Genomic DNA, 23,524 nt, shown 5'->3' with positions numbered 1-23,524 from the left:
CAGCCTTAGAGACGCTTTCCCTTTCGTCTCTAATTAGATGAGTACTGTTGTTGCAGATGAAGATCACAAGCTCATTAACCAAAATAAATCCAAGATTTTCACAGAACACTGAAAACAGATTTTGTTTGTAACTGGTTCAGCAAATGTAAACACAGCACACACCAAAGTGAACAGAGGAAACATCAGCACACTGCGAACTGTGTGTAACGTATAAGATGCTTCTACTGACTCTCATTTCAACCAACAGTAACACCATAAACTGCAGAAAACACTGACAGGATGTTAATCCTCCAGTCTGTTCAACAGAAGAATAAACCAGTTCATAACTGACTCATAAACAATGTAAAGATGTTCTGCTTCCTCTGGTCTGATTAACAGAAGGGTTGTTCTGACACGCTGCCATGTTTACAGTCGTCAGCTTGGACACTGGGAAACTAAAAGGGACATTTCCTCATAATTTTCTCTCATTTGTTTTATAGACTAAATGAATATACAAATCCTCAGCAGTTTCAGTGATAACATTAATTGTTAGTTCACTTCTGTTCGGGTATAAAATACACATGTGGGTATGTGGAAGCTATGAAAGTTAAAATACACTGTTTTACTTTAACTAAAGTCCTGCTGGAGCATGATGCGTCCTCCCACTGGAACCAGTGGACAGCCCTGATTGGCAGCACTGGGACCAGTTTGAGCAACAGGGTGTGAATAAATCAGAGGGCTGACTGAATCCAGGACAGTTTGACAGAGTTCATGAAAAATAAATGGAGGATGTGAAGAAGAACTGTGATGGTCTCAGAGCGAGAGAACACACACACACATACATCCTGATGCGCCAGTCCTCATTTCTAAAGGTCTGGTTTTCATGTAGAGCAAGTGGGTCATTTACTGTGTGTGCCTGTGTGCAGCTCTTTCTGTGGATGTGTGGACAAATTGTTTGATTCTGTCACTGTGAGGACATTTTGGCCAGTTCTCACTCCATGAAAGACCAGTTTGATGGTTCAGGCTTGAGCTGCGTCCACATCCCAGGCCTTTAACACTCAGCTCTGATCTCTGTATGTTGCTGCTTCCGTCCGTGTGTGTCAGTGCCATGTACCTGGCTCTGGTGTGAACACCGCTGAGCTCCTAAACTGCCACACATGCACAGATGTAACTGAAATGTGAGCCATGTGCACACAAGAATAACAACCAGGCCGTGTGTGCGACGGTCAAATGGCCCAGTTTCCTCCCAAACTGCTGGGTTACAATATGTTCCTTCCAGTTTGACCTGATCAGAAGCTTCTCCATAAATGTCCACCACATGGGAAACGTCCGGGTCTCTTTGCTGTTGTCGCTGTCCTCCATGTTTATTGTTACCTATCTGTGAGGGGCCAACACCAAATGATGACGACAGGCCGTATGTGCAGAGGAGGAGACATTAAAACAACAACATGGATTCTGATCTGACCATTCTGACAGCGCTCACACAGTCAGAGGCCACAGACGAATTGGGTCTAGGTGGCCCAGAACTGGTCTGAGGACACCTGGTCTGGTCTGTTCACACTGCTGTGGACACATCAAGTCTGGGAAACCTCAGGTTTGGACCACACAAAAATAGCTATACATACATGTAACTGTGCAGTAGAGGAGCAAAACCCATTTCTTTCTAAGAGTTCCTGAAGGCGGTGCAGAGCAGTTGATGCATAAAAACATGTAACCTCACAGCAATTTGTCGTCACCTAAAACTGGCACTGCAACAACATTTAAAAGTCCATAACCCTGAGCAGAATAATCTGCATATATTATTGTGAGTGTATGAATAATGCGTGTCCCTCCCTCCTCAGCACTGAACACCACAACAGCAGCAGCTGTATAATGTAAATGCTCCTTTCATCTTCTTTCCTCCATGACTCTTCACACAAATTAGAGTCACCGAGGTATAAAGAGCAGAGGAGAATCTCAGCAGCTTTCCATTTCTCTACCTGAGAGGAGTCACACGGGCACGTTTAATGAGCTGTCACACTCACAGCTCCATTCTCTCAGCTCTGAGTGGAACAATTACACCAAATCAACAGCTCCAAGAATTCCTCTTAAAAAACCTGCCGCGAACCCTCAGATGTGCTCCAGACACAGTAAGGAGCAGCTCAGCAGCTTCTGCTCCTGTCAGCCTCATTCAACCAGGAAGCATTTTTTGCAGACAAGATAACACGATCTCGTCACAAGCTGTTCTGGAACTGTGGAGCAGCTGTACAACGTGGCACCAAACCATTTACCACACAGTAGGGCTGCAAAGAGAACTCCATTAACTGATTGACAGTGAATTAATGAGCAGCTATTCAGATAATCAATGAACTGCTTTCAAATAAAAATGTCAAATGTTTGATTCTCAAATAGGGTTTGAAGTTTCTCTTTGTCATTTAAGACAGTGGGCTGTCACAGTCCTGGACCTGTTACCAGTGTGCTTCCCCATCCCGTCTCCAGCTGTGCCTCTGACTCTGCACTGCACGCCTGTGGACACTTCCCTCATCAGCTCCCTTGGCACCTGCTGCCTGGCATCCTCATTGCCTCTGGCAGAGTGTCTGATGTGTCACTGTGCCTGCTGTGCTTTTAGTAGCCTCATTCTGTTGCTCATGTTGTTGCTCCCTGCTTGGGCTCCGCCTGCCCCTGGACTCAGAGCCCTGACTTTCTCTCTCTGCCAGTTGTTCCCCCGGTGTCAGGTTTGCTCGGCCGCTCTGGCCTCCCTCACCTTTCCTACTGTCTCTTGCCCACTAATCACGTTCACCTATTCCTCACTCCCTTATCACCAGTTGCACTTGATTAGGTTGCTCACTATATTACCCGGTTTCACTCCTCAGTCACTTCCCAGTTCGTTCTTGTCTCTAGGACATTTTTTTTCTCTGTGCTCATTTGTTTTTTGTATGTATTTATCCCCTAGCCAGCTACTGTTTTGTGTTCTCCCCATGGACTGTTCCTCTGGACCGTGGCTCCACTCTCCCCTCCCAGGCAGGTCAATGCACAGTCGCCTATCTGTTCCACTATTGCCTTCATCTCTCTGTCTCCACCTTCAGTAGCCACCATCACCACCGACCAGCCCAGGAGTGACCCAGCCTACGCAGCTCGGCCCAGCTCTCCATCTCCTCACCTCCTACTGTTGGTCAACACCCGGTTACTACTCATCGACAGGACTACGCACTATTTCCCTCTGTGTATTTTTACTCATCATCACTGTACATAATAAATCACTGCTTGTACCGAAGTCGGCTACCTGGGTCCGCCTCTTTCTTGTTCGCTCTTCCTGTCTGGACTGATAGTCAATCTTGTCTTGTCTCCTTCAACTGTAGTAAAACTGTTTGTCATGTTCTCCAGTCGCATCAGTTTGCTGTTTCTAATCCACAATATGAACTTTAATGCACATGGTCTTCTTTTCACACTTATCTAGTCATGCTTTTATTTTGGCGTTGCATTTCCTGTCTTCTCACACTCTCTTGTTCTCTTTTTACTTTAGCCGCTGCCACACCTCCCTTTGTTAGTCTGTGGCTTTGCCCTCTGCACCTGTCTATAACCTGCTGGACAGAAGCCTTGTCTCGCGTCTCACCTGCCGTGGCCTCCACTCCTCCAGGTGGGCTCTCCATGTTAGCTTCGTTGTGCCTGCTGTGCCTTTTGTTTGTGTGTTTTTGACTTCTATGCCAGAATTCATTCAAATTTACCTTCCATTGTCTAACTTTGTTAGGGGTTTACAATCTTGGCTTTGTTTTTGACTTCATTCCCCTTTTCCCACTTTTCTAGCTTTTTATCTTTGGAAGTTATTTCTGCCAACTTTTGAATTGGAGCCTCTGCTAGTGCCCGACACTGAAACTCAATCTGTACAATGAGAGACTTTGAATTTAAACTGAAAAACTTGCAATCTGCTTCCTGCTTGGTGCTTTTAGCATCTGGGTCTGAAAAAGAAACCCATACACTGGTTAAATGACACATTTCCTGGGGGACTAAATGATCTGTGAAGTGTTTCAAGTTTTGCATTTTTTTTAGTTTTGAAGTAGATGAAACAAAAAGTAACAGAACATTAATATTTGAAGAAAGGCTCATTTTTAATGTTTGTTTGCTGCAGGGATTGAATTTCATTCTTTTCACTCCAGGAGTTTGTTCAAATTTGTGCAAACCACTGAACTACTTACTTTGTTTGTAGGAAGTCAGCCTGTTATTATCAGGCTAACAATAAAAACCTCCCTGTGGTTCAGTCAGTAAACTCACTCGCCATCTTGATCGAGGGTCTTATTTGGTTACCTGAGTAGCAGGAAGTGAACCTGTGACCACTGGGAGTGGTGGGAGGGGGTCCAGTCTACCCTGGACCCCCTCTGTGTCTGTGATTAGCTCACAGGAACACTGTCTGACAGCAGCATTAAAAACATCACTGTCAGAGCAACACTTTAATTTGAGAGTTTCTTTCCTGCGTGATGGATGACGGCAGATGTGAAACAGCAGAAACCGGCCTCAGTGTGACTGTAGCAAATATTCACCCTGCAGCAGAACAATATGTACATGAAGCCTGTTGTAATCCCCCATTTAGTCAGATTACAGTGATTAATCACATTTATTTGTCTGGTTTGAGGAGACGGTTGTTTTAATGCAGAGCTGATGTGACTCAGCTGCAGCCACAGCCTGGCTGACTTTCTACAGCGACTACGCTCCTGTCACACATAATCACTGCTGGTGAACTCTCTGCTGTCCTGAACTGTCCAGCAGCTGACTGTTTTCTGAGCAGTTTTGCCTTCAGCAGTACAGGTTGTGGGTTGGTGGTGGTTGTCCTCACAGCGACTGCATTGATACATCACACAAATGAAAGACCTTAATCTTGGGTTCATAATTCATATTCACTCGATTGTGAAATAGTATTTCCCAGCAAAGTTATCAGCCATTAAGTTCAGCGTGTTGGTGGTGACGCTGGATTACCACACAAGTGAGAACATGTAATAAAGTGTGAATGTAGAGTTTTATTTTTATTTTTATTTCATAGCCAAAACTGAACTCAACTCTTTACGGTAAGTGAGAAAGACCAACCATTTCTTAAAAATAAATACAGTGAATCATGCCTGTTAGTGGAAATAAAGCTGGCAGGATGAAGAAGATGAAGAGTGGCTGGACTATTCCTGAAACACTAGAACTGAAATATGATTTGACTGACTTGTTTTTAAGTCACAAACCTGGGTGGCGCTGCAAGAGAGTGGCAGAGGATTCAGATTTTTTTTATATGCATACTGCTTTTGTGCACCTGCAAAAGACTGTACAAAGCCCATTTTATACAGTAGACTAAAACTCACTGAAGCTGCCAGCATGTCTCTCCTAAATACAAACATAAACTAGATTACAGACTGCAGGTCAAATCCAGTCCTCATGTTGGGTCCTCATCTTGATCAGTGTGCGCAGTTAAAATGGTGTGTTTGTCTCTGAGCTCCTCCTGCAGGTCACTGACCTTCAAACCTCATCAGCTGTGCAACTGAGAGGGACCCAACCTCTGGCCCCGGGCTGATTGAGCTAGATAACAAATAACGGGTTGGACTGATGGGAGTCGTGTGGCGTTGTTAGGTGAGCGCAGCATTCCCACCATGTCCCGGTTCCATTGTAGCACAACGGACATGTTTGTGCTGCTCTGATGATCTGAGAGGGTTCACTGGCCCAGAACTTTCAAACAGCAGTCAACACCCACCTTCTCTTGCTTTCCACCTGTCATTTCTCCCATCCACTCTGGCTCCATTTTGCATTTTATGACCTACACTGATGTTCTGTACCATCAGTAGTGCAGCAGGTCCAGCAGCTAAATCAGTGTCAAAGCAGGAGAGATTCTGGTTTCACTGTTTGAGTCCACACATGCTGAAGAAGACTCTGCTTTAAGATGAAGCATTTGTCCATCTCTCACATTATCATTTAGTTTTTTGCTGTTGAAAAATGTAAAATATTTTGTTCTTGTTTTTAATGTCAGCTTTTATTTCGTTTTAGTCTTGTTTTCATTGTGAAAAGCAGATTGTCTGACTACTTCACCTCTGGACTCCATGTACCTGAGGGAACGCCCCCAGCAGGACCAGTCTTAAAAGGTTTTTCAAAGGACTTTGCATGAGCCAGTTTTAGTGTGAGAGCTGAGACGTGTGCTGCAGTTTGACCTGCTGTTGCAGCCAATCAGGCGTCTGCATTTAGGCTGGAGCCACAATATTGACTGATACAAGAGACAGAGAGTGTGAGTGTGCTCGTCTCATTCACGCTGTAGGCACACATAGTAAGCTGACACAGTCACTGTGGGCATCTCACATCATTTCAATCAGGTCCTCATAACATAGACACTACAAAGAAATTAATTTTAAGCCTGTTCAGTGTGCTCCGTGTCTGTGTGTGTGTGCGAGTACCTGCAGTTTGCGCTCATGGTCTCCACTGCAGAGCGAGTTGAGGGAAACCTTGAAGGTTTTCCACACCGGATTGAGATTGTTCATAACAGTCTGAGAGAGAGAGAGAGAGAAAACACTGAGAGTAAACACTAAAACTCCCGACTGGCTCTACCCTGAAAGTTAATATCAGGACTTGAACAGAGACGGCAGAGCCCACGTCTTTGCTGTGTGGAAACAGCTGGAAATGTCCTCGACAGACCTGAAGTGTGATGAAATGACCCTGTAAAACCAACCTGAGGTAATCTTGAGATTATGAAGGCTTGGTTTGCATCACTTTGTGCATGAACTGTCAGAAATGTAGCAGTGGGACTGAATGTCAGGCCAGAGACTCGTTCACATGTCCACACAGCTTTGTCAGGCACCAGAAACCAAAGAATCAGAGCCCAGAATTATTACATCTTACATTATGGTTCAACTATCAGGTTCACATGTTCTGATTCAGCTTACACAATATATTCAGTGACACATCATAGGCTCACCAACAACGACACACTAATATGTGTGTAATCTAATGGGTGACACGTAGTACAAAGGGTTAAATGATGACACCAGCAGGATCAATGTTGTACACCTGACAAAGCCTGGACACTTCAGAGGATTTCACACACAGACTCAGGTTTATGTTTTGAAGGTGAGGACACAGTGCAGTTGACGTGTCTTGTGCATGTCGTGGTGTTGTGTGTTTCCTGCAGTGTGTATCGGTACCTCTGTTCTGTAGACCAGCTGCAGTGTGGCGTCGTCGTTCAGCCTGTAGATCTCCAGGAACGGGTCGGATTTACTGAAAAAGTCCTGGACACAGACAGGTGATGTATTAAACTCCATGTCAGTTACACACAGTGACTGACTGAACCTTCAGTGGAAAAAAACAACACAAACATTTTGTCCTCTTGAGCCACAAGCTTGTTTCTACTTGTTTGAGCTTCAGCTGCTGAAGGAAGAAAGTGTCTCTGAGCTCACACCTGGACGTACCATCCATGATGTCACCACTACTGTAGCCAATCAGAGCACAGCTGTTAAACCTGTGATACTGACATATTCAGATATTCTGGTTTTTTACATGAGAAAGAAGAAGCAGATGAGCCACGTTACAGAAGCATGTCTGAAGGGGATCAGTAATGTTTCACAGGCTTTCTTGTTAACTCACACCTGAAGTTTGTGTGTCAGTCTTCCCAGAATGCTTCAAGACTGTATAATAAAAGCTACCACCTAAACTGCACATACAGCTACAATCTTGCAGCAGCTTGATTCCAGACACTATTTCTATTTGCCTCTCAGGACACATGCATCACTGTAGCTGTCAGCAACCGGGAGGTCTGAATATTTCACACAGTGAAAACATCACAAAGCTTCCAGCACAGAATAAAGATGTATCTCACTGTGTTTTTCTCTAAACTTGACATTAAAAAGGAAAATCAGGGCTGGAGTCCTTGTTTGCGCAGCGTGACAGCAGAGGGCTCTGAGTTTCTAGAAACAAGACAGCTGTCACCTTATCGTCCAGTTTTCTGGCGCTGAATGACAGCTCGATGTAGTCGTCGTTCCCCGTCAGCTCCTCTGCTGTGATCTGAAGATACACACACACACACACACACACACATTTCCCTTTGATAAGAGGCTCATTATGAAGTGAGGCAGTAACAAACACTGAATATTCAGCTGAGATTGACTGTGAACAAGCAACAGAACATGCTCCTCTGAAACAATCAGCAGGAGCCTCTGCTCTGGGCATCATGGGCTCCACATCACAGACATTGTTCACTATATGAGACAGTGTTGTGCAATGAGCTGGCGAAAAGCAAAATCATCAGGAGCCTGAAATCAGATCTGTCCCATCAACACAACGCGTCTTGAATAATTTCATTTAAAAACAACTCACAGGAGTGTTTTAATTTGGTGTAGGTCTGGTTCTGTCTCATCTGATCTCATCAAGGAAGGAAGGAAGGAAGGGAAGGAGGAAGGACAGAGAGAGGAGAGAATAGAAACTGAAAAAAGAAAAGTGATGGTAAGAGGGAAAAAACAACAAAACAAACTGAGACAAAAAGATTCATACAGGCATATAAATATCAGATCTGTGACTCTGAACCTGGAGCTGCTTCCCCTCAGAAATCCTTTCAAAATAAAACCCCTGAACTGTTTCATGAGGCCACAGTGTGAAAGAACCATTGGTTCAAAGAGGGATTTTCTAGCCATGACTTTTGGAGAAATGAACAAGTAAATCTGTCTGAATAGCAGAGGACGGCTCTGCCGGTCCAGCTGAGACAATCACAGTCGTCGGCTCTGACTGGAAAACCACCGGACCACTGAAAATCCTGCTCCCTGTCTGACAGCACAGACCACGCAGTACAGAGCAACAGCAGCACAGCCAGAGCTCTGCACTCACTGGCTTCCCAGCCACCAGCAGCTGCAACTACATTTATTCAAGTACTGTACTCCACTGCAAGTATTTGAGTATTATCTTCTCACACCAGGTTATACTTCTGCTTCTCTAGTGTTCAGAGGGGAAGAGTGTATTTTTGTACTGCACTACATTTATTTGACTTCTTTAGTTATTAGTTAATTTACAGGTAACATTTTTGTAGGAAGCAGGAAGAGTCTATAAACTGCCCATTCTGTGAACAAAGATCAATCAAATAATCAAAACAATAATCATCAGATTAATCAATGACCTCTGCATTTTTTATTTCCACTCATTTATTCAGGCATTTCCTGTAATTTGCCTCCTGTCTCTGTCAGTCGTGTTGTCATCCTGACATGTTTCTCTTTCCTGACCACACCACCTGTACTTCTTGTCTGTCCTGAAGAGGGATCCCTCCTCCGCTGCTCCTCCTGATCCCAGTCAGAGGGTTGGATGTTGTACAGAGTGTTATTTGTGTTTTGTGATTCTGGGCTGCAAGTTTGACTTTGCCATACATGTGTGATTGTGGACACAGAGAAAGGGTGAGAGAGGTTGATGAAGCAGTGACAGGAGGCGAGAGAGTGAGGCTCACCGTGATGATGGCTTTTCCCACAGTGCCTCCTGGTCTGAGCAGAGCTTTGGACAGTTTCCTCTGAGAGATGATCTGTATGCACACACACACACACACACACACACACACACACACACACACACACATGCTGTGTTTTCATTCCTTGAGGGGACTTTACATTGACTTACATTCATTTCCTGTAGACTTATCATAACCTTAACCATAACCACTACTTGCCTAACACCTAACCCTGACCCTAATACTTAACCTCACCCTAACCTTAAAACATGTTGCCATCCTAAAAAGCTTTGACTTCAGTGATTTCACTGATGGCCGAATGCCCACAATGTGAGTTGTGTTAACAGGTTTCGGTCCCTATAATGTAAGTAATACAAAGGCAGGGTTGGCACAAAGGTGTGCACATAAACACACATACATTTATCATCTTTGTCTTTTCTCCACAAGGCCATCAAGGTTCCGTAAATCTCACATGAAGAAGAAAGACTCCATCTACAGGACCGTCCAGCTTCTTCTTGTGTTTCTGTCTGGGTGAGCAGCAGTTCAAATCCATGAAGATGATTTGGAAAGTCTGGACATTTGGCAGAATGATGTAACTTTGGTGATTGATGACAGAAGTTGTGGAAACAGGCTTCTGTGAAAGTTTATTTTGGAAGGTCTGGATATTTTAGAAAGTAGGAAAGTGAGGTTGTTTTTGGAAATAATACCTTTGAAAACCAAGACATGTTTGGAAACTGTGTACATTTTCAGCCAGGACTTTCTGGAAAGTTTGAACATTTGATAAAAGGGCATGAATGTCAAATATTTGTTTCCACAGTCAGCCATCAGTGGTGTGCACACGTGCACTCTCCCTCCCTGATACAAACGCCTTTCTTCCTCTGGTCCTAGATGCTTTTTACACAGAGTGTAACATTATTTTACACCTGGCTGTAGTTAGTCTGACTAGTGGACTGTGATCATACACTGGTCCACACACACTGGGCTGTAGGAGCCCTAATGAGGTGCACGGATCGCAAAGTCTGTTTATTATTTACCATGAATGCTTCCAGAGTAAAACATACAGGCCCTTCCTCCACAGACACAGCACAGCAGACCCAGCAGTATCTGCATTTGGTGTCAGTAGCTTGTGTTGGTAACTGTGAAGTCACAGCTGCACCTGTTTAAGCAACACCTGCCCTTAGGAACTGATCTGTGTCAGCAGGGAACTGACGACAGACTGTTTGAGGAGCTGTAATATATAGCAGCGCATGTCATTCGCATCTCTGCACTGCTTCTCAGGGCTGCTGCAGGCTGCAAGAACCAAGTCAGGCTCAGGGGTTGTACTGTCCAGCTCAACCACAGGTACAGACGTGCAGTTGTTTGAAACCACTGCTAACTGATTTCTGTGGTGCAGGCCCAGCTCTCCACACTCAGACGTCATGTGGACAAATTTGGCTCCAGCTGCTGTCGTGTGAATCTGTCTCCTCCTCAGTAAGAAGATGAAATGTCTCTGCCCTCCTGCTGTGATGCAACAATCCTGCACAGTAAGCAGGGCTTAAAAGAAGCTGCTGGACTTTGACGTGGAACCCCGCCCAGCTCCCGTAACAGCATTTTCTCACACTGTGTTTGTGAGTGTTTCTTCCAGGCTGATCTGTCAGCCATCTGGCCGGTGGAGCCGACTGGCAGTGACGCTGCTGGCAGAGATGGAGAAGAGAGAGAAGAGCCCACTCCACCAGCTCTGAGCTGCTGGCTTCATCGTCTTCTGCTCTGCATGTTGAGTGTTCCAACGTGGTCTCGGCCCTGCGGGAGACTGAAGACAGTCAGCGGGAAAACTACGCTGTCAGAGCCGAGCTCCCTGATAAGGAGGCTTCACTTCAGATTCTAATGAGACCAACAGCTGATGGAGAATCTGCCCACATTGAAACTGTGAAAGGTTTTTGTTTGCTCCTCGCTGTTCATCAGGCTGTCGCACTCTTCAAACAAAAATGTTTAATATCTGTGCAGACGTCCATCATCCCCTTGAGATCGGTCCCGCTGACACACACTGTATCTGTGCAGTAGTTTGACCTTCTTCACCCTGACGGCTTCAACTTCAGGAGGAATTACACAGTATTGTCTGTAACATACCTGAACACCGGTGGTAGAAGGTAACTGAGTACATTTACTCAAATATTGTTCTTGAGTACAATTTTGACATATCTATACTTTACTTGAATATTTTATATGATACTTTATGCTTTTTACTTGACTATACTTCAGAAGGAAATGCAGTACATTTTACACCACCACACTGACAGCACACTACTGTTACTATGCAGATTAATCCAAAACATAAACAGATGAATTCTGCCATATTATTGTAGCTTTAGATCAATCACTAGGATCCATAATGAAACCACCCAGCTTTAAATAAAATCTTTAACATTAGCTCTGTTTTTACCAGCTGCCATATTAAAGTGATGAACACAATAATGCACCGATTAATATAATCCAGTAGTATCATAAGCATTATTCTGCATGAGTACTTTTACTTTTTGGTACTTTAATTACATTGTGCTGGTAATATAACAATTTGAATACAGAACATGTAAAAAGTAATTCCACATTGTGGTACTGCAAGTTTCACTAAGAGTAGATCAGTACTGAGCTCTCCGCTGTGGCCACAAACAAGCACAGGCTGCTTGTTTGTTGTTTTTACTAAGTGATTTTATTTGCACATGTGGCTCTCAATAGAGGGGTTTTAATAAAAGTGAGCAAATCAACGCTGCGCTCCACGGTCGACATCTCGGCCTCCCAGCCGTGCACCCCTGCTGGGACAGTGTTAATTAAAGTTCATTTGTACAACACAGAATCATGCAAAAAGCACTTCAGAGTGAAAGAGCAGCAGAGGGCAGGTTCTAACAGGAGTCAAACAAAAAAGCCTGAATACACACACACACACAAAAAAAAACAAGCTGGATTAAATACAAATGTTTTAAGCTTATCTGTGTAAAGATGATTGAGTTGGTGTACGTTTTGAAGGATATGTAGATCAGAATGTGTGTGTGTGTGTGTGTGCTGCTGGTTTTCCCACTGATAAACCTCAGAGATGCAAAATCCAAGGACGTGGCTCTGGACCAAGTTGAACTGGGAGAAGAAGGCATCACTGGAGCTCGCTGTGGAGTTATTACTGGTTTAAATCTGGGATGTTAAAGTCAGCACAGCTACAGAAAGATGTCCAGTCTGACGGAGGCTCCGGTCTGAGTCTAACACATCTTTTGCCTGCCACACTAATCTGATTTGACAGAATACTTTCACATGTTTAATTCTACATATAAAAAGTCAGTGTGTCTGAGCCGCATGCATAAAGGCTGTGTTGGCTGATTATTAGCTCCACCTGGGTGTTTGGGTTGGAAAGGAGAATGTCATTACAAGAACTGTTTTCATCTTGTGCTTTTCCCTGTTGGTCTGTTTATCTCTGTGGAGAGAAGCTTTTCCATTTCTTATCACTTATTTGCATTTCCACCAAATTCAATAAGTAAATCATTCATTTCTTATTGCCAACACTTAGCTTTTCTCCAACTGAAAAAAGGCAGAAGCTGTTTGAAGCTTTGGTTCATTAGAAGAAGCTTCTGTCTTTCAGGCTTCTAAACTTCACTCAGAACAAAAGTAGCCATTTAGAGTTTCAGCTCAGGTGAGTATAATGATTGACAGCTCCCGCATGCCTACCTGTACCACGAGTCGTCCCCCGACACATCGCAGTCACACTCTGCAGGTTCGTGATGCTCCAGCTTATTTATTTCTGAGCCTATTTCCTGCGCTGTGTCACTCTCATAGGTATTTGCGGAGTCTGTCGAAGCTCATTTTCATCCCAGACAATCATGAAGAGCAGCACATTTCTTCTCCTTCTGCTGATAAGACCAGGTGTATCTGTCACATGCTCACATGCTACGAGTTGATTACATATGTCCAGCTGTGTGACCATCCAGGGAAACGGCATGATGTTGTCAAATTCTTCAAGAATAGAATGAGCAAATTTTTCATGGGAACATTTAAATATATAAACAGCCTGTCCCACTGTGAAATCTGTCAGCTGATCCACAGTGAAGGAGCCGAGACCAGAGGGGCAGTGGGTGGGAACAGGACAGGTCAGAGGTGAAGAACCATGTCTGACCAGCCATGTTTTACTGAACACTTTACCACAGGTTCAAAGTCGCAGTCAGAAGTCAGAGTTTTCTCTGCACCGGTGAAGCGATGACACTTTGGGGTGTTGGATTTACTTGTGAAGTTAGTGCGTACTATGCCAACACCGCACGGCTAGTTTTTTGTTTTCTGTTGATGGTGTTCATCGGGTTCACACAGGGACGGGGCTGCTAATTAGCTCCAGCCAGATGCCCTGGATGCAGCACTGCCTGTCGCAGTGTGACAGCGTTTCTCTATTTGTCACAGTAAATTACACCAGCAAATAACATACAAACACAGGCTGAAGGAAATAAAAATGACAGAGAGAACTTATATTATTTGGGCTTATTAAAAGCAGCTAAGAGACATTTTTATAGTTGCATTTACTTTGTTTAAAATGTCTTTTTGTATTTAAGTGTCCATATAAGATCAGAAATACTATATATGCTGTATGTTTGGATTTAGAAATGTACAAGCACTTGATTGCACCAGCCACTGTTACCATCCACCTGCTCTCTGAGCATTTCCAGTTAATGCACCACATGCACATGTAAGGTCCTCAATCACCTTCAGATACTGTGGACAGTGTCATACACAAGGACGCTGTGGCTGTGTCCTCCATCACTTTCACTAATAGTGCTTTGTGAAGGGCCTGTATGTCGCACTGGGCACCTGTTCTAAGTCTATTCAGCTTCACACAACCTGCATGTCCATGAGTTGTGTGAGTGCAAGGGGCCAAACCCACAACTCTGTAAGGCCCAGGGTCCTCAGGAGACCTGAGTCTGAGAAACGCCAATGTTGACTCACCTGTGCCAGCGTGCACTCCACTGATCCCAGGAAGTCGGCCTCCTTCAGCCCGTTGTGGCTGCTGTTGATGTCGTACAGCTCGAAGCGCAGGCGCTGCACCTCTTCAAAATAAAAGTCCAGTGTGAAGACCTTGGAGTAGGTGGGGTTTACACAGCTGCGGATCACCTCTGTCCGGTCCACCTGCAGGACACACCAAGGACAAAACCAAATGATTCTGGCAGAATAAACAGCGACGACTATAAGGGACACTATCCACAGGCGTAAGGCTGCATCTGTAATACGTTCAGAGACAAAATGTCACTGTCCCGCCCACACAGACTGACTGTCAGGCAACCCTGGGAATTGCAGTGCAGAGATGTAACAGTTAAATGACAAGGATGGAAGCTGGATTTTAAAAAAGGGAGAAACTTCATCCATCACTGTCTGGTTTGGCTCAGCAACCAAACAGGACAGGAACAGACTCCAGCGGACAGTCAGGACTGCAGAGAAAATCACTGGTGCCAGCCTGCCCTCCATGGAGGACCTGTACACCTCACGAGTCAAAAGGAGGGCGGAGAGGATCACTGCTGACCCCTCACACCCTGGACACAAACTATTTGAACTCCTCCCCTCTGGACGGCGTTACAGGTCAAAACAACCAGACACAAATTTGTTATCCTGGGCTGTCGCTCTGATCAACACTTAACTCATGACTGTATGACAGGACACAGCATCACCCCAGTGCAATAAACTGTAAATATCAGGGAGGCTAAAACTCTCTAAAACTCAGGTCGAAGTTTTACAACTGCTTCTGCAGCTTGACCCAGCTGAACCCGGTCAGATTCCTGGCTCAGATTATGTTCACACTGACAGGACTCTGACTATAGACATGAATTAGTGAAGCTGCACTTTGAACTGCACTTTCGTACTGCTCTAAGTTTTTTGCTCTCAGCTCCTTAACCAGTGTGATGATGTAGGGCGTGTGAACATGAGTTATTATCACAGTAAATCCACTGGTGTAATGATCTGCGGTCGATCTGAGAAGAGTTGCTCTCACGCTGACACAGCTACACACCTCTCTGAATGAATGGCACACAGCTGTGTGCGCATTCCGGCAGGTGAAACACCACCATGAAGTCGTAAAAGAAAGTTTTATAGTTCAGAATGTTCAGAAACTGAAATTAGCAGCGTGTCCAACAGTGCAGCTCCTCCATGTTCACACACAGATGGTGCTCAGGCTCCTCCACACGCTGTAATTAAAGACGCTTTAACTGGAGAGTCAAAGTTAGTTTTTGTCTGAATCAGCTGAAAAGAACTCCAACATGAAGAGAGAGAAGTCATGCTGCTCCTCCAGCCCACCCCGCTGGACGGCTTCCTCACCATTTACTGAGGTTCTCAACTTTGTTTCTTTCAGTTTCCTGTTGGCTCTGAGAGGGAAACAGAAAGGTTTGGCAGCTGAAGGCAGAAAGCCCTCCTGTAGGTTCAGATCTGAACACAAAGCTCAGGGCCTGGCGATCCACACAAACATGTCCTCTCATTAGTCACTCTGTCCAGAGAGAGAGGCTCCTTTCAGCCAGAACTGAGGGTTTAAAATATCCCTCAGTATGTCTGGGTTGGCCTGTCCTTCCTGATGTCAAACCTCACAAACTCACTTAGTTCTATGGTCCTTGTTCATGTCGACGTCAGGGCTGATCTCTTATGGTTTGGTCACAACCATCGTACTGAGTGTGGTGAGAGTGGGACTGTGCTTAGAGTGTTAGAGGGAGGGGGGACAATAAAGTGCTGCACACAACAAAACACATGCACACAACAAATATGCACCTGTACATTTCTCACAAACCAGCTCAGGCTCCTGCTTGTGGTTTTAGTTCTCCGTCTGCTCTCTAGTTTTGTTTCCCTTTGTCTTTATGTGCAGTTTTTCCTCGCCTGTCTGATTTCTCCTCGTACTGTGTGTGCCATCCTTTCCCGAGGATCATTAGGGTTTCAACTGATCACAGGCCAAGCAGGTCAGACCCTCCGTTTGCGGGTTCCAAGATTCCACCTTGGTCTGAATTTCACGTTTTAATTAGTCTGAAGGGAGGAGAGAAGACGACAGCTCCATATTCAACAACAACAGCAGCAGTGACAGGAGTCAGGAGAAAACAGCTCATTTAACAGATCATCAAAATACCAATACACTCCCAGTCTGACTGAAGTGATGTTCACTGAGGTGACACATAACCAATATCATCCAATATATCACATGAGTAGAAGAAGAAGCTGTATAAATTATTATTATATGATCTTATTATGTTTACCCTGCTCACACTGTATGAACAGGTGCAAGCTGAAGACGGTTTCAGCCGTTAAGACTGGACGACTCTAATGGTACAAAACATTTCTTTTTCAGGCCAGTGCTCTAGTCAGTCAAACAGGCTCAAACTCAGCCAGTTAAGGTTTTCTGTACAGTTTCAGCTGCAGTTAGACAACACAAAATCCAGATTTATTTACAATCAAAGGCACCATCACTGCAGTTTTGTCCTGGTGAAAAGCCCAGAGGTTGTTCAGTTTAGGACAGGCCTCAGGTCTAGTAGCATTTTTTTGCTGCCATGTGACTTTTGTTAGAATTTTGTACCACATGTACACTGTCTGATTCTTTTTGAATTTTTTTTACAAGTAGTTTGAGCTGCTTGTTCAAAGTAGCTTCAGTTAACCAAGCTAGATTTCTCCCCATTGCAGCTTCACTTCTTCCAGTGTGAAGCAGTTGGCGACTTGTAAAATGGTGCTTTCACAGTAGCTTCCCCAGCACTGACTTGGAACAAGCCTGTCAGAAAACACAGAAAACTTAAGACAAGAAGATGAGAATGTTGTTCATGAGGCCCGATGACCCAACATGTCTTGTCATCAGAAGCAGAGTGTTGTTTTTCACCCTGCTCGTTCTTCCCTCACTTGTTTTCTGTGGCTGACTGTGGGGGCTGTGTGAAAGTCTGCACTGAGGCGTGAAGATTCATGGTTAAGGTTAAATTTAAACAGCAACCCAGCCTGTACTTCCTGTTATTAATTCGATCTTTCACAGGCTGGAGGACGTCACACACACCTCTCCGCTCACACAGAGACCTAATAAAGCATACGTGAAGTATTTCTGGCCTTTATCTAGAAATGTACCAGCTGTGCATAAAGACATGCTGTGGCTGAAACCTCTGTGGTTCACGCCACAGCGACTCTGCTCTTATTCAGATTCATCACTGGCAGAGTCACATGACTGTGATCTTCACTAATATGAAATGTGACACACTGATTTAGCAGAAAACAAGTACATATCCTTGTCAATTCAAAGCACTATAATACAACATACACTGGCCCTCTGATTTCAGACGTTAACATAATTGCTGGACAGTAAATATAGAGCAACCAGGGAGTGAGCGGCACAGTCATGTGTCTCCACCTGGTCTAACAAGTGGGTTCAGCTGCTCCTGTTGCCAGCAGGTGCCGAAATCAAGCTACTCAGAAGGTCTTTTTCCTGGTAGACATTTTAGCTTGTCAGTGGACAAAGAACATTTGTACTGCTTATTTTGCATTGTTTGCACTGTTTGTTGCTTGTTTATACTGCGTATTTTGTTATATTACACAGCCTTATGTTGGTTTACTGTTTACTTGCCCCTTGCCCAGGGATATGTACATGCACATTGAGAGCTGATGTACCAGAGTCAAATTCCTCGTGTGTCCGACACACCTGGCCAGTAAAGCAGATTCTGATTCTGATTCTGAACATGTTACTAGTTAACATTAACTCTGTTCTACATGAGGAAGTCACTAAGGTCTGTGCCGAGTACAGAAGCTCTGGGCCCATGTTTATCAAGTGTCTCAGAGTAGGAAATCAAACCTAACTGGCCAAAAATTCTCAGAAAGGTGCAGTTTGGGGCCTGAGAGTGGAAGACAGAGCATTCAATAGCATTCCCAAAGTAGGAAATGACTCCTGTGTCCAGAGGTGACGGGGCACACAGACTCCACAGGACGAGAGATGTTCAACTAATGACACTGAGGATACAGTTTGGGAAAAAGAGATTTTGTGACAGAACTTGTGCAGGATGCAGCTGCTCCATCAACAAGACATTGCTGTCATGTGTGCACATGTGATGACACCTCCACGAAAAACCAGCAACAACTGTGCAAATCTCTGGCTTCCCTGGATGCAGAGTCATCGATGGCACACACATTCAAATTATTGCCCTGAGCTCTGACGAGGACGTTTATGTGAATCAAACACATTATAATGATGTTAACATGGAACATAGGACTGAAACTTTTATCTGAAAACTCTCACACCTCTCTTGGGTACACAGCTTCGTTACAGAGATCCAGGATAATGCGACTGCATAGGGCTGGTGAAGAGCATTTCACACAGGTGAGTCTCATTACAAGTGGCTTTCAATAAACCTACAGCCTCTTACAGAAGCGATTCATGTTTCTCTTCTGTTTCCAGCTGATCTTAACCCTGAGCTCAACTCGATCCAACAGGCTTGAGAGAAACTTGATAACTGACTGTGAGCCACGTCGGTGCTGGAGCTCCCTGATGCTCTGGTGGTTCACTCAGCCAGGAGACATACACACCCCACCAGCATACAGACAGCACATTAGGCTGATGCCCTTCATAATCTGCCAAAGGCCGATCGGTGCTGGATCCAGTAGCGCTTTGATTTCACAAATTAAAGCAACTGAACTGCACTGATGAGTCCTGAAAATCTGATCTGAACCTGACAGAATAAATTTGTTCTGTCAGCCTGAGCCACTCATCTGATACCAGCAAAAAGAGAAACACTGTCGTCATCATCCCATCTCTTCACCACATAGCAGACGCAGAACAGATCTGATGTGTTCAAGTTACTGCTAATGCCAATTTATAACCACAGTAATGCAGAAAAAGTGGTGATAAAGTGCGACAAAGGAAAATAGGAACAGACCACAGCTGTAAAGAGAAATTGGACCAAAACGAGCAGAGTTTGTGTACGTGTGGACACTTCATCTGCAGTTCCACCACCAAGCAGCTAAAAATACTTAGAGAAACAAAGTGGGGCAACAGAAACCAGGTCTGCCCGAGTCTGACGCTCTCAGAAAGACCAATAAAACGTACACTGATCAAATCAAACCTTGTGTGTGAGGTGTCACATCACTGTGTCTGCAGGCTTCTTTCAGTTTACAGTCACTTTAGGGTAGTGAGACCATTAGAACACAACAAGAAGCAAATATTAGACTTCAAACGTTGCGTTATAATGTGTGCAAGGTTTTGTAAGGCACTAAATATGCAGTATATTAGTTTTGAGCCTAGATTTTTCCAGGGCATGGCAACTCCCTCATGCACCGTTCACAGCCTTAGAAATATTCCCATTGTCTCAGACAGCATGGAGGCTGTTTCCATTAGGGACCATCTAACCAGTAATTGTGTTTTTGGCCAGCAGCCGGTAAAGAGAAGCTGCTGTCTAGAGAGCAGAGGAAACCACCAGTGAAACCCGCTCTGCTGAGTTCTGTACATGTCGAGAAACCTGACGCAGACCAAATGCAGGGAAAACAGACACTCAGAGCTGCAAAGTAGAAATGAAAGAGATGTGATTTTAGTTTTTAGTAGAATGAGCTGATGTTTCTGGGATAGGCTGGAGGCCCGTTGGTGAGTTGATGTGACGCAGCTGAAGTGATCCCACCACATCTTTTGTTTAATAAAGCTGTGTATCCCGGGGAACACAAGGATTTTCAGATTAAAGTTTTAGTCTCTATCACTGAGAAGCCTCGAGCCCTGTGTGGATCCATGTGGCCACTAAGTCAAACATCGCGTAGTCGTCATCCAGATCCACCTGAGTGTTGATGCTGTGGTTCACATAAACATCTTCATCCAGGAGACCCAGAGGTTTGCATGGTTACATTTTGTTTTTTGTTGATTCACATGATTTGTGAGAGTGATCAGTTTGATTTGTTCTGCCTGAAACCGTCAGTTGTGACAGAGCAACGCTGTTGATAAAAACCTGAAGCTGCAGTCGCCAAGGTTCCTGTGGGGGCAGCTGATGTTCCTCTTGCTGATGGAGCAGCTGCATCCTCCACCAGATGTGTTATGGTTTGTGGACTTGCTTCCTGTTTTGTGCTTTTATTTTGGTTAGATTTCCTGTCTTGTGTCACCTTACCTGCCCCAGCTTTACCCCGGTTCATAATTTCTGTTCATTGCTTCCACCTGCTGTTTGTTACATCCTTACATCCTGGTTTTCCTGTTTATATATCCTCCTAATCTCCTTCAGTCTGGTTGCTGGTTCATCTGTTCTCCATGCCTCATTGCCACCGTCATCTGTCTCCCTGTGTACCACACCATGCTTGTAAGTTTTTGTATTAGTTACCTTGGTTGCTTTTGGATTGTTCTTGTGTTTTTCCTGTTGGTAAGATTGGTTAGTTCTCTGGGTTCCTTTTAGTTGTTTAGTTTGTTTCATGTAGCTCCCTGACCGTTCTGTTTAAACATGAGTTCTCTAACTGTATTGTGAAGTCCTGTCAGATTAAGCATCTGTTTACTCCTTTGTTCCGCTTAATTTATATTAAGCTGAATAAACACTAGACTCTATACCGTGCCTGCATTTTGGGTTCTTCCTTGCCTGACACCTAACAAGATGTGTCACCAAACCACTCAGTGTTTGCATCTTCTCATTAAATGTAAAACCTGCCCTCCAGAGACCGTGGCCATGTCTCTGTGTGACACCACCTCCTGACAGCTCCGGACTAGTTAGGCCTCCTCTGGAGCTCTCCGACATGGGGCTGGAGACAGCGGGGTTTCCTGGGTTATGTTGATACAGTGCTGCGACTTCTAGTGCTAAAAAAGGAACAAAACTGGGAAGTTCTGGCTTGTTAGGAGTGATTTCCTTCTCTGAGACACTACTGTACATGTCCTGAACTATGACAGGACTGTGATCAGTTAAGTCCTTTGGTCTGACTCAGCAGCAGGAAGTAACTGGCATCAAGATAAGATGACAGGTTTTATGTTGATAGTATAATTTTACTGGTTTGAAAAAGATCTACAGAAAACGCTTCATGCTGTGGCTGCATGGTGTTGGTGCCAAGCCAGGACTAAACACAAATGGAAAGTTTGTTTTAAAGTTTTATTCTTGGTTAACGATAGGTCCATGAGTATCGACCCTGATACAATGTTTGATCCATGACACAGGCCTTGGCCCTGCTTGACTTGTCATGTTACAGGTTCTCCTGGTGGTTTTCATGTTCCCCTGTCGTCACACCACTGTGTGTGTTGGTGTTCGCGGGTTTCTTTTCCTCCATTTTCATACAGATGTCAAATGTCACACTGAGCTGATTCAGAAAATGCAGCTATACTGACGTTAAAATCAGCACGCTTCCTCTATCAGTGGGATTGATGAGAGCACTGGAGCTAAAATGCTCCATGGAGCTGCACAGCTGGAGCAAACTATGTTGAAACTAGTGTTTCTCCTGAGTTCAGTCTGTTTCCTGGTGAAAAGAAGAAAAGCTAAATCTCTTTGAAGTCGGGGGTAAGTCCCAGCTGCTAATGAGGAGCTGATTTGGGTTTAATTGTGGTGTCCTCATTCTTTAATCATCGGAGGTGGTGTTTGCTGGAATCACTATCTCTAATGAACCACAGGTTATTAGCACAGATAGCAACTATTTATTTCACAGGGCAGGGGCCACTTTACTGAGGGAAAATCATTATGTAATTTGTGAATGAAGATCCTCCTGCGGTGAGATCAGCCGAGGTGAGAGCAGGAGGAAGAAAGATTTGGAAAAGAGCAGGAGAGGAGAGTTTAACCTGAGTCAGAAGAAAGACTGAACACAAAGTCTCCAGCACTGAGCCAGAAACTGACTGAAGAGTTCTCCCTCAAGTATCCACCCTGCAAACTTCACATTCAGAAAGATGGCACTGCAGAACCACTCGGCTGCGATAAATAATGATACTAATAAAAACAGACGGTGCTTTACAGTCTGCAGTACAAATGGGAGAATAAAACACACTGCAAAAATGTTCCCAAGAAAGGTGACTTACCGACAGCAGATAAACTATTTCAACTCTCAGAGTAAAATCAGTTGAGCTTGGTATTATTCAAAAATTCAGCTCATGTCAGGAAAAAAAAAGAATGGAAACAATATAATGTATTTACTGACAAAGCCAGGCTAGCAGTTTCCCCCTGCTTCCAGTTTTTATGCTAATCTAACCCATGTCCTGCATGTTTTATTGGTTTCACTTATCAAAAGTGATGCTGAAGTCACAGTTACCTGCCAGTGCAGCAACACTAATCAGGTGTCTCTTAAGTTTCACTGAAGCAGAGTCTGACCCAGTGACTGGTCTCGGCATGAAAGGATTAGTTCATCCAGATATCTTCTGACTTATCCTTGTGGGCTATGCAGAAAATCTTTCAGTTTTATATGTTAAATTTGTTTTGTTGTTTAGGTGAACTTCCCCTTTAAGTGTAAAACATGGCAGCAGTAAACAATCTTCAGCTCCCAGGCGGCTCAAAGAAGTGGAGTCTTAAATTGGAGCCATTAAAGCAGACTGACTTGTGTTAAAGATCTGGTTTTACTAGCTGCTCTTTAGCCAGTAAAGAAGTCGTTGCACAAGCATCTCATTTACCAGCACCATGACAAGATGAACCTCATCAGCACATTTAAATGGTCAGTTCGGATGAAGCAGCCTCACTGTTTGCTCTCTCACTGCGTTTGGACTCGTTTCCTCTGCTGGGCCTGAGATCCCCTAACAACACAGCCCAGCAGAGACGTCTGTCACTTTGGTTTTTTTGATTTTGATTTGATTTATTCTTTCAAGCATGTAAAGACAGTTGATATGTCAACACACATAATTTTACACATATCCAACAAATGCTAATCCAATATCAATATGCTTATACCTAGTACATGCTTGAATGGAGTAGGAAGAAGTCAGACTTATCCAGTCCTACCCCATGACATCATCTTATATCATTGGTTTACAAGCAGTATCTCTACATAGATAATTCTCTTCCACACCACACAAGTAATATACTAAAGAATTATTACAAAGTGTTAACATTCATACACCACACCCACAATGTTCCATCTGGTTAATCATTAAGCCTGTTCTTGCATATATCTTGATTGACACATACCTTTATATTTATGTTTAAACTCGTCAATTCTATTACTATTTTTTATGTCCACACTTAAATTATTCCATAGTTTTACCCCACTTATAGAAATACA

The 23,524-nt window shown here is 44.1% G+C and overlaps 1 protein-coding gene across 1 annotated transcript in view; it reads right to left on the bottom strand.

Annotated features, from left to right (window-relative positions):
- The window catches only part of cpne4a (copine IVa), a 59,550-nt gene that overhangs the window by 24,375 nt on the left and 11,651 nt on the right, over positions 1-23,524 (bottom strand). The window contains exons 3-7 of the mRNA XM_020617361.1: positions 14,339-14,518; positions 9,395-9,466; positions 7,897-7,971; positions 7,116-7,199; positions 6,372-6,461 (exon numbers count right to left, since the gene is read on the bottom strand). Of these exons, the coding sequence (XP_020473017.1) occupies positions 6,372-6,461; positions 7,116-7,199; positions 7,897-7,971; positions 9,395-9,466; positions 14,339-14,518 (501 nt within the window). The remainder of the gene's footprint in view (positions 1-6,371; positions 6,462-7,115; positions 7,200-7,896; positions 7,972-9,394; positions 9,467-14,338; positions 14,519-23,524) is intronic.

Source organism: Monopterus albus, unplaced genomic scaffold, assembly GCF_001952655.1.
Source record: "Monopterus albus unplaced genomic scaffold, M_albus_1.0 scaffold189.1, whole genome shotgun sequence".
NCBI classification, from domain to species: domain Eukaryota; kingdom Metazoa; phylum Chordata; class Actinopteri; order Synbranchiformes; family Synbranchidae; genus Monopterus; species Monopterus albus.
This window is presented reverse-complemented; position numbering and strand designations above follow the sequence as displayed.